The sequence below is a fragment of the Neodiprion virginianus genome, chromosome 5 (genome assembly GCF_021901495.1).
Source record: "Neodiprion virginianus isolate iyNeoVirg1 chromosome 5, iyNeoVirg1.1, whole genome shotgun sequence".
In the NCBI taxonomy this organism is placed as follows: Eukaryota; Metazoa; Arthropoda; class Insecta; order Hymenoptera; family Diprionidae; genus Neodiprion; species Neodiprion virginianus.
This window is the reverse complement of record NC_060881.1, coordinates 15,199,344-15,210,147: the sequence shown is the minus strand read 5'-3', so window position 1 is coordinate 15,210,147 and position 10,804 is coordinate 15,199,344. Positions and strand designations below refer to the sequence as shown.

General features: G+C 45.4%; 1 protein-coding gene across 1 annotated transcript; it reads right to left on the bottom strand.

Moving 5' to 3' along the window:
* Positions 1–7,120: 7,120 nt before the first annotated feature.
* LOC124305576 (zinc finger MYM-type protein 1-like) lies at positions 7,121–9,664 on the bottom strand. The gene is made up of 2 exons (XM_046765153.1): positions 7,689–9,664; positions 7,121–7,553 (listed from the first exon to the last, which is right to left on the bottom strand). Exons 1-2 carry the CDS (start codon positions 9,662–9,664, stop codon positions 7,121–7,123), a joined length of 2,409 nt encoding a protein of 802 aa, XP_046621109.1.
* Positions 9,665–10,804: the final 1,140 nt, after the last annotated feature.

Sequence of the window (10,804 nt, the reverse complement as noted above, 5' to 3'; positions counted from 1 at the left end):
CAGCGGGCCTTATGGGTCGACGGGTCGTCGACACGCCCTGGACTGTGGTTGCGGCGGACGTCATGGGTCCATTTCCCCGAAGTCGCGCCGGGTTCGAGTATTTGTTGGTTTTTGAAGATCTGTTTACCCGGTGGGTGGAGGTAGCGCCATTGCGAAAATCCAACGCGAAAAACATCCTTGCCGCGCTGGAAGATCTCGTGCTGTCCCGATGGGGTACCCCGGAGGTGCTCCTGACGGATAACGGCACGGAATTCGCGAATAAGGCCGTCGACGAACTGTGCGCTGCGTACCATATTACCCACGCGAAAGTACCGCCGTACCACGCGCAAGCTAACCCCGTTGAGAGGGTGAATCGCGTATTAAAAACCATGATCGTGGCCTACATCGAGGCAGATCACCGGGATTGGGATGTACACCTTCACGAATTTCGGTTTGCGTATAATACCGCTGTGCATAGCTCACTGAGAGTCAGTCCCGCGTTTTTAAACTTGGGTCGCGATCCCAAACCACGGATGCAGTTGCGACGACTCGCGGAAGGTCCCGCGGAAATCCCCGTTCCCCGTCCCGAAGTATGGGGGGACCGAATGGCGAAATTGGGTGAGCTGCGTGACTTAGTAACTAAACATCTCGAGGAGGCCCACGAGCGACAGGCACGCTATTATAACCAAGGACACCGGGATATCCGTTTCGAAGTAGGGGAATGGGTATGGAAGCGAAACCGAGTTCTGTCCTCGGCCACCCAACAGGTCGCTGCGAAGCTAGCCCCCAAGTTTACCGGTCCATTTCGCGTTGCGCAAGTAATCTCGCCCGTCGTCTATGAATTAGAGGATAGCGAAGGAGGGGGTCGCGGTAGACACCACATAAAGGATTTGAAGCGGTACGTGGAGTCTGAAGCAATCGCGCGAAGAGACGGGTAGGAACCGTGAGGGGGAAAATAGGCTTCGCGGGGAGAGGAAAGGAGTGACCGACGATCGCCACGATCCTGACTACCTTTTCCCCTTAGCTGGAGGAGATGTAGCGAGGACGGAGGATGATGTCCGGGCGATCCGGGACCTCCTCCAGTGGGCCAGGATCCCGCGCCCACCAGCCAGCGGGGAGTATACCGGGAGCCGCCTCGCGCCCCCAGACTGGCGACGGTGGATGCCACCAGCGGGGTGCTGGAATTGCTGGTGGCGGCGCCACGACTACCACGATTGCGAGGAGAAGTTGGGGCTATTTTGCCGCCGGTGTGGGTGGCCGGGCTGCGCGAAGCCCTCCTGCCCGAGCTGCCACAACCTGCCCAGCCGACCGGGCAGGTGCGCCCTCCCGACGCCACCAGCAAGCCAGCGGATCCCCCCCCTGATGTCAGTAAGGGTCCCGATGTTCCCCATAGCGAGGGAGATACCCCCGGAGAGGGCCCTAATAGCGAGGGAAGCCACCCCCCATATCCCCGTTGCGAGGGGAGTGGAGAACGATAGCGAGAAGGTGGAAGTGCTCCGCCAGCGGATCCTCGCGTCCGCCACCGGCCGGGGCCGAGACCGAGGCCGGCCGGGGCGGCGGGGCTAGAAAAACCGTCATAAATTTTTTTTTTTTTTTTTTTTTTTTTTTTCTTTTTTTTTTTCTTTCTTTCTTTTTTTTTTTTTTGTGTAGTCGTTTTTTTTTTGTTGTTATATATAATAAATTCTTAGCCCCGAACATGAATGGCGTCCGCTTCTTTCATAGATCCCAGGTGGCGGGTTTTGGAAAAAAAAAATTTCAGATCCAGTGGCGCAGTAGAAAGCTCCCCGAGGCAACCATGGCGTGAGGAAGGGGATCAGTTGAGCTCGCGAAGGATCCCAGAGGACACGGGAGAAAATCTTTTTTTTTGTTTTTTTTTGTTGTTTTACCGTCCTCTTGGGAGGGGATTCTCGGTGAATACCGCGCAGTAGCGTGTAAGTACTTCGAGCTTGCGGTCACCTCGCGAAGTTCGGCTCGCGGGATGCAGCGCTGGCGCTCTGGCACCCCACGATCCGTCTAGGGGGGGGGGAGTTGTAACGTGGCAGTTCGGCTAGGCCTGCCCGTTACAAGAGACTCCCTGAACCCTGGGCGAGATCCCGGAATCAGGGTCTAGAAAATCGAGTCGCGGAATAATTTCAGAGAGCGCCAGAACTGGAGTCACGCACCCGAGCTTCGACAGGGACAAAATAGAGCATTGCGACCCAGATATTTCAGGTTTTTGTTTTTAATTTGTTTTTCGAGTGCACCGGCTACCCTCCAGTGACCAATTCCAACACCGAACATCTTTCGAGGCCAGGCGAAACCACGACGATCTCGCGGGAAGGACACCGAGGCTGCGGAGGGGGAGGCAACGCAGATCCCTGCAGCGAGGGAATCCAAGGCGGACGCGATTCCCGCTGGCGGCCGGCGCGCCGCAGCCTCCCCGCTCACCCCGCTTACGCCCAACCAAGGCAACCGCGAGGCACCAGCTAGCGACGAGGGAGCACCACCCCGCCCAACCCCAGGACTACGTAGAGCTGCGCGGGCGACGACATCGCGATCTAGCCTTAAGTTCTGCGCCGCGTAGAGACGACAGGTGCGCGGCAAGTTGCGCAATCCCCAAAAATCGATGACCGATCGATTGTTGCGCATTCTTAGGGTGATGACGTCACGAAAAATTAGCGCGACGAGATCGGCGTTGCGACCATCCGAGATCACTTGAGTTCTGGCGACTAACCAAGACAGTAGTCAAGTGGCGAAGTTGCGTTAGGTCAGGCTTTTCTTTGGGTTTGCGTTATTGTACAGAAGTGGTGATCGCGAGGAATGATGACTAGCCATCGTCACGAGGGAGTTGGACCCTTCGTAGCGTGGATGTGGAGCGGTAAGCGTTGTTAACATTCTCGCGATCGAATTTCGAGGGTAATTGAGTCAAGGTTGATCCGAAAAAGGGTAGCCGTTTTCTTTTGTTAGTTTGAGTGTCGAAAAGTACTCGAAATTCGTTTGCCGATTCTTTTGCTTGGTGACCGTAGCCTGAGTTGCGCGTAAGAGAGTAACGTTAACTTCGGGGAATCCAGAAAATCGAGTCGAGCCACGGGTTGAGCCGAGACGTTATTGTCTCGAGCTTGAGTGTGACCGAAGTCCGTTACACGGGGTCAATTCACGTCATCCGGCACATCTTCGATTATCGTACAGGTCGCGAGCAATCACGGGGAGCATTCGAATTCGCGACTGCGGCATGCCGTCGCCGAGGCAGTGAAGCTCGGGTGCGTGCTGATAAGCGTATGCGTTTTTAGAGGAGGATCGCGGGTGTCGCGACGAGCCTCGCATCACTTTAGTTATTTAATATTCTTTTTAGTTATTTAATATTCTTTTTTTTCTTTTTTTTGTTTGCATTATCAGTTAGTATTAAGTTGGCGATTAGCGCCATTGTGTAAAGGACGTTCGCGGGCAGCGTGTCGAGTCCGATTTTGTTTTTTTTTTTATGAAGTAGGGTATTGTTAAGACGGCGACTAGCGCACGTAGGCCGTAGAGGTCTCTTAGATTTATTCACCTTTTTTTTTGTTGTTATTATTTTTCTATTTTTATTTTTATTTGGAGTATTTCTACCTTTCTTATTTAGTTTAGATAATAGTAACATTGTGTTTGGAATCGCGAAAGACGACTTGCGTGGTCGTATTATCATTCTTTTTTTTTCTTTATTATTTTTCTTTCTTTTTATTTTGTACTATCGCTGATGAAAAATATACCATCGGAATTTTATAGTAATTTGGCCACAGCACGTGTTGGCTTACTGGTTGCAATTCTCTCTACCCGAAAATCACCCCTCCCCTCTCCGCGGTACTGAGCTACCGAGCATATGGTCGCGGTATATCGTATGACCGATTTCGAGGCGTGTTGACCACGCCAGGCGCCCAACAAATTTCGCGATATTGTTTTAGATCCAGGGTACATCGTGGACGCCAAATTATTGTGCACGCGGTAAGTTCCCGGTTATTTGCTCCGAGTAACCGAGGTGCAGAAAAATCCACGTCACAATACATATAACCATCACAAATAAAAATATTTGGTACCATAAGCATAAAACCAATTAACGAATCGAAACAACGAAGCAAATAAAAATAAACACGAGGATGTGGGAGAATTATGTAAACCACGGCAGTATATTATTTGGTATTGATAAAAAATTGATTGTCGAAATAGTAAAAAGAAAAGTGAGGTCTTTTTTTTTAAGAAGTTACTTGTCGTACGATATTGCTATTCCCCAATCTTGTTGATTACCAACTAAAAATACGTTAAAAGAAAGCATTGATACATTATACACACAGCCGTCATTTAAAATGAAATCACACATTATCTAGCCGATACAAGATTATATAGTTCAAGAATGCAAAGAAAAGAAACTTAACGCTTGAGGAGAAAAGAAGAATAATTGAAATACATTATTAAGTTATTCAACTCCAAAAACAAAACACATAACGTACTGTAACGTGGCGTTTCAGAGTCGCCCGTCACAAGGGCACACAACCGTTATTATTTTTAGTTTACGCGTCCTCAGCAGGGTACTCCAACCGAACTCGATACAAAATAGGCAATAACTACTTTTAACTAATTCTTTTTTTGTAAATTCTTTATTTCGCGCTTCGGCGCAAGCTAATAAGGTACTTGGACGACAACGATCCCGACCAACGAGGGACCACTAGCTACCGTTTGCAGCTCTCGACGACTTCGCCTACCGACGGTCTAATCAGACTATACTGGCTACCTTGGTGCACCTTTATATACACCTGGGGTAGCATCCACCCGAACCTTCCGTATCGCCTCGACTGCCGGTGAACAGGGAGATAAAAATCCTCCCGGCGGCCGAGGGCACCGTTTCTCGAAGAGGAACCAGCCGCCAGCTCTATCGGTTGCCGTAAGGATGGCGTGAAGGGCAGACCGTAGCCTGCCATCCTCCGACTTACCGGCCTGGTGCCGGACCGACCCCAAACCACTACGTTCAGGTTGATAAAGCCATCGTTCCGAGGATCGACGCTGCCTTCCTATCAGCAAGGACTAATTGTGTGGGTCGTGGTCCACGGTTTGGCCAACCGTCTGACTGCACGACCTCAGGTACAGGCAGCTAGCTACTGTCTGTGCAAAAAGCCGGTGGAGGTGAACAATGAGGCGTCACTTTCCACTCGGTAACTTTGGCCGAGAGGCACCCTGTGTATGCCTCTGTCAAAGAAGTCCCCGATGATAGGCAGCCTGGACCGTAAACCGAAGCAGCTACAAAATCGTACGAGTTGGTGTCAACGACGAAATCGCGAGCAGCACATTACGCCACATCTAGCGGTAATTTTGGAAAACGTATGACCACGCAGTAACCAATATTCGCCACAGGGGGATGGCCTATTTGCGGTGGGGGTCAACCAACCAATCAAAGAAGAAGAATCACCTCACGACAACCGCGAGATCGGCGAGCCGAACTACGACCTCCTATTCTACGCTTGACGTGCTGAGCGACAGCTTTGTTTTCCGCATCCTTCCGATTATTCTCTCGATTTAAGCTACCGATCCTTCTTCCTTTCATTCTACCGTTATTGTATCTACCATTTTTCCATACTCTCTATCGTTGCACTACCGTTAACTTCTTCCTGTAAATTCAAGTCCTTTCCTTCCTTTCTACTTTCGTTTTATTATTCTAAGTTTGATTTAAATTAGAGTCAGTTTGTGTGCCTGAAGTCAACAGCCAAGGTAAGGCTTCTGCCTTTGAAGTGTATCGTTACGAATTTGCTCATAAATTCTATTCTTTCTTATGGTATTTATCGACTTTGTGTGAATCATGGTCCACGGCTTAAAGTTGCAGTAAGCCGCCGTGTGGCTGCATGATTTCGGTCATTAATATTATATTTATTGTTTCTTGGTTGCATCGTGTGATGCCAGTTTTGTGTGAATCATGGTCCACGGCCTAGAGTTGCAGTAAGCCGCCGTGTGACTGCATGATTTCAGTAATTTATTATTTTCGTATCTGAGCGACCTCGTAACTGCCGAATAATTATTTCCCTTGTATTTATGATTTTTCTGATTATTTGTGAATCTCTATTAGCCTGCTTCTGTACTTTCTATCGTATTTTGAGCCCTATTGGCTTTATATTTCGTTTCATACTCTTTTGTAATAGTAGTGTGCTTCATATTTTATTTCTGTTATTGCTTATTATATTTTTATTCATTTTTGTGCCTATTGTATCATATATCGAGTTCCTTGGAGTACAACCGAGCGTAGTATCAGCCCCTAGATATTACCGCACTTTCTCTTTATTGCTACTGGCAATTTTATATTATTTTTGCCTGTTATTTATTTCTCTGTATTTTGTTAAATTAAGTTCTGCGAATTATTCTTTTGTACTGCGGTGTATTTAGTGTATTTCTTTATTTTGTAAACTCTCCGAAATTCTCACTCTCTCATAATTTTGTATTTTGTATTCTCTCAAAAGTTATGTTTAGGAATTCGGTATTTAATTCCTCAAGTCCGTAATAATTGTAAATTATCGAATCTACCGTTCATGAATAATTCTACCGTAGGCTATCTAGTCGATCGTTTGCCGACTTTGTAAATTGTTAATGAATGTCAATCTCTCGTACTGGTTATAATTTATGGTAAATTCGTCGTATTATCTACCGGACTATCGTTACGTTGTTTTCTACCGATCGCAGTAAAGTTCTCTCGTTTCTAATTGACAGAATAATAATTTTCGTAGCGTCATTTACAACTTGGGTAAGATCACGTCGCCCAGTGACGTGTAGTTTTAAGTAAATTCTTGCATTATATCGCATCTCCCGACCTACGTTCATTTTTCTCTGTTAACTACCGTCTCTCGTTTTAAAGCTACCGTTTACTGCTATTCTACCGAAATTATTGTGAACAACGATTGTTTATTTTATTAACTACCGCTGTCGATACCATTTTATTTGCCTATCTCAACCATGTAAACTTCTCGACAATATATGATCGATTGACCTGTTCATTTTCCTTCTGACGTGAGTTTATTCTTTATTTTGTTATTTTCTTTAATTCTGGAATTACTGTTAGCTGCCTTGAATACAGTGCCGGCGCTAGCCCACGGCTGGTCCCGGGCGAGCCTTGAAAATCGGGCCCCTTATCAGAAATTTTTGGACCACTGAAGTCTTAAAGTGGGACTTTGCGAGATTTTTTGTTCGCAAAAGATGCTATAATATCGCTGAAATTCAACTCGTTGCAAATTCCATGCTCAATTGACATCGCAGCTAAACCATTCAGTCGATCTTGGCACATAGTGGATCGCAGGTAAGTTTTGATGAGCTTTAGCTTTGAGAAGGTCCTTTCACCCGACGCGGAGGTTACTGGTAATGTTAAGAAAATTCTTAAGGTCACAGTGAAATTTGGATATATCTCATCCAGACCTTTATCAATAATGTGCGATATCATAACGAGTGCACTCAAGTCGGTCATTCCAGCGGCTACGAAGTAAGCTTTTAAAGATTCCAGTTCTTCGGCAAGCTCCCGACCATCAATGTCACTGTTCTCGTCTTCACCAGTCAGATAATTTTCTAAAGCCTTGGACTTAGTCAAAATTTGGGTTCTGTCCTATCTCATAAAGTTATCCGAGTTTCGGATGATACTAAATGGTTCACAAACGTTTTGGGTCATTTCGAAACGTTCGCGTAGGCTTGATATCGCTATATCGCATAATTTGTTGAAAAATTCAATTTCTAACCTTTTCATCGGATCGCTAGGTCGTTCGTCGTGCTGAGACTCATAATCAAAGAATCGTCTTGTTCGTGGGGTACGTGATTCGGGTAAAGTTTGTGAAATATCTAACTTCTCAGCCATTTTTTTAGCGGTGGCTATGCAAGTTTCGAAACCGGATTCTCGAAAGGTTTGTAATTGAAGAAGAGCACCATCAATCATGTTCATCGCAGTATGCAAATCAACTTTCGGACATTGTAAAGCTTTACTGATTTTGTTGATCACTTGCAGTACATCATACCATACTACCAATCTAATCAGAAAAGACAATGACTCAATTTCGAAACATAGGCCTCTCAGTTCCGATCTCAGCTTTGCATCTTTACCTTGCGACATTCGACAAAGTTCCTGCAACGCATCTCTGATTTCTGCTACCTGGAACCTCACAGCTTTTACAGCATTTATTTTCCCTTCCCAGCGAGTTTCAGGCAATGATTTCACACTGATATTAACGTGCTCCTTCAATATTTGCCACCTCTGGGTTGAAGCAGCGAAGACTGCGAATAGCCTTTGAAGAACACCAAAGAATAGTTCAGCTGTGACGGACGAATGTCCGGCATCTGAAACTACTAGGTTGAGGTTGTGACAACTGCAGGAAACGAAAAACGCTCTTTTATTATCCTTCAAAATTCTGGCCTGAACACCACTATTTTTACCTTTCATATTACTGCCATTGTCATACCCTTGACCCCGACAGTTATTCAATTCAAGATTGTTTGATTTCAAGATATCTAACAACGTTTTATACAATCCCTTACCAGTTGTATCGTCTACAACAACGAAGCCAATGAAATGCTCGCAAATGTCCACGGTGTTTTCAGACACAGTGACAAATCGAACAACGGCAGTCATTTGTTCTTCATGACTAATATCGGAGGTGCAGTCTAAAATTATGGAGTAATATTTCGCGGCTACCACTCGCCTGCTAATTTCTTTGAAAATTGCATTACCCAGTATGTCAATGAATTCGTTCTGAGTTTCCTTTCCCAAATAGTGAACGCGCTGGAGGTCCCCACTTTGAACTCGACGTACATGTTCGCTTAAAATAGGATCGAATTTCGCCATCAGTTCAACTTGGCTCAAGAAATTACCGTTATTCGGCTCGTGTAATCGATCGACAGTACCTTGAAATGCCATATTCCGCTTAGCTAAATGCTTAATTATTTCAACGAGTCTTTCAAGTACTTGTTTCCAATAGGTTTCCTCTCTTTGGATTAAATTTTGATTCTCATCATCGATGGTTTTTCTACAATCTAAACGGACTTTGAGTTCTTTCCAGTCTGTCATGCATTCAATGTGCATTTTGGATTTTTCATGCGAGCTCAAACTGTCTTGCAAGTGCCGCCAGGATCTAAATCCGGTCGATTGCAATTGGGTTGGAATGTTGCGGAGGCCAAACAATTTGCAGCAAAAACAATAAACGGAATCCTTAGTCTCTGAATAAATTAACCAGGATCTCTCCATTTTTTCGCCATTCTTCAGGGTTCGATAACAATTTTCTATGCTGAAGCGCCGGCGATCTGTATCAAAAGGAAAAATTGTATTCCGATCTATTTTTGTAGGCCCTAGCTTTACCAATGCTACGCGTGAACTGTCGCTGATGTTATTCGGCCACTTAGCAGGATCTTGCCAATCAATATTTGATACTGTAGAATCTTTTTCTATAACTTTTTCTGCCCAGTTGTTTCTATCTGTAGCTATCGTCATATCTCCGGTATTCACTGACTGAGCGTCCAAATTTCCATCAGAATCTACGGCGTCCTTGGAAGGTGGACAAGCGGGGTCTAAATCATCCGTGGTTTGGCTACATTCACCACCCTCATTATCAGACCTCAACCGCTTAACATAGCCTTGAAAAAAAACAGCACTTTTTTTGTCCGCTTCACATCGAGCTTTTTTTAATTTCCGCTTTTGGGACCCTGATAAGTCTTTGGGCTTGTTCATAATGACTATCGACTATGACTTGTGCAATCCAACAATTACAAAAATAAATTCAGAAAAATTCAATCAAATCGTAATTTATGCAATGTGAGTCAAGTTGAACGCGGTTAATTAATGTTGAGTAATATGAATATCCGTAGAAATGCCTATATTAAAGATTGTGCCCTAAACGTGATCGGCCGCTGCCTGACCGGAACGTCGGCAGCTTCTGAATAAATGTCTCGTCGATATCCGAGAGTTTGCAAATTACTAGTAATTTCAAAAGAGCATCGAGAATAAAAAATAAGAAACAACAATAGGTAGCGAGAAAATTTTCAAGAAATGTTCACGTTGTTGAAAGAGTTCCTATGGAATATGCGAATACAGCGGTTCAGCTAGACAGAGCGTAGCAGTGAATCCACAGTCCATACAAGTTACAAGCAGCGTTGTCTGATAGTAGTCTCTGGGCACGCCGCGCCGCACGACGTAGCTTGACGTTTGAGCTATAAACTGGCGCATGCGCTGCAGCCGAACAAATTGTGGTGGGGGCCGTCGGTCCAGCCAACACCCCGCGCGGTCCGTGCTCGCCGTTAACCTAGTACAGCAGCGTGAGCCGTACAATGTTTCTACAAGGGCCCAATCGTTCAACCTCATTTTATAATTTTTTTTCATATTTTTTTTCTTACACCTATCATCTCGATGTTCACACACAGGATAATGTATTATCGCAGTTAACCTTATTCCGAAAAAAATTCTTATTTTCTTCAGTCTTTGGGCCCCCTCGGGAACAGGGCCCCGGGCGGTTGCCCGGTTAGCCCATACGTAGCGCCGGCGCTGAACTTGAATACCGCCACTCTACCGGGATGTACGCGAACGTACCTGAGCCTAGCCAGCCATACAACGGGTTCTCTATTTATCTTTTTTGTACGGTTTTGTGTTATTTTTATTGATTTGTATTATTGTTTGAAAATCGACGCTAACGCGTCTGGCGCCCAACCTAATTGATTTTGTTATAGTTTGATATTGTGAATAAGTAGAGAATCGCGCCAAAGTGTCAACGGTAAGTCCTCATCCGAGGGTAACAGAATTTAGCGTTACAGTACAAAAGGAAACTTACACTAGAAAAAGGGGGTCTAATATATATATACACAATAAACTTAAAAC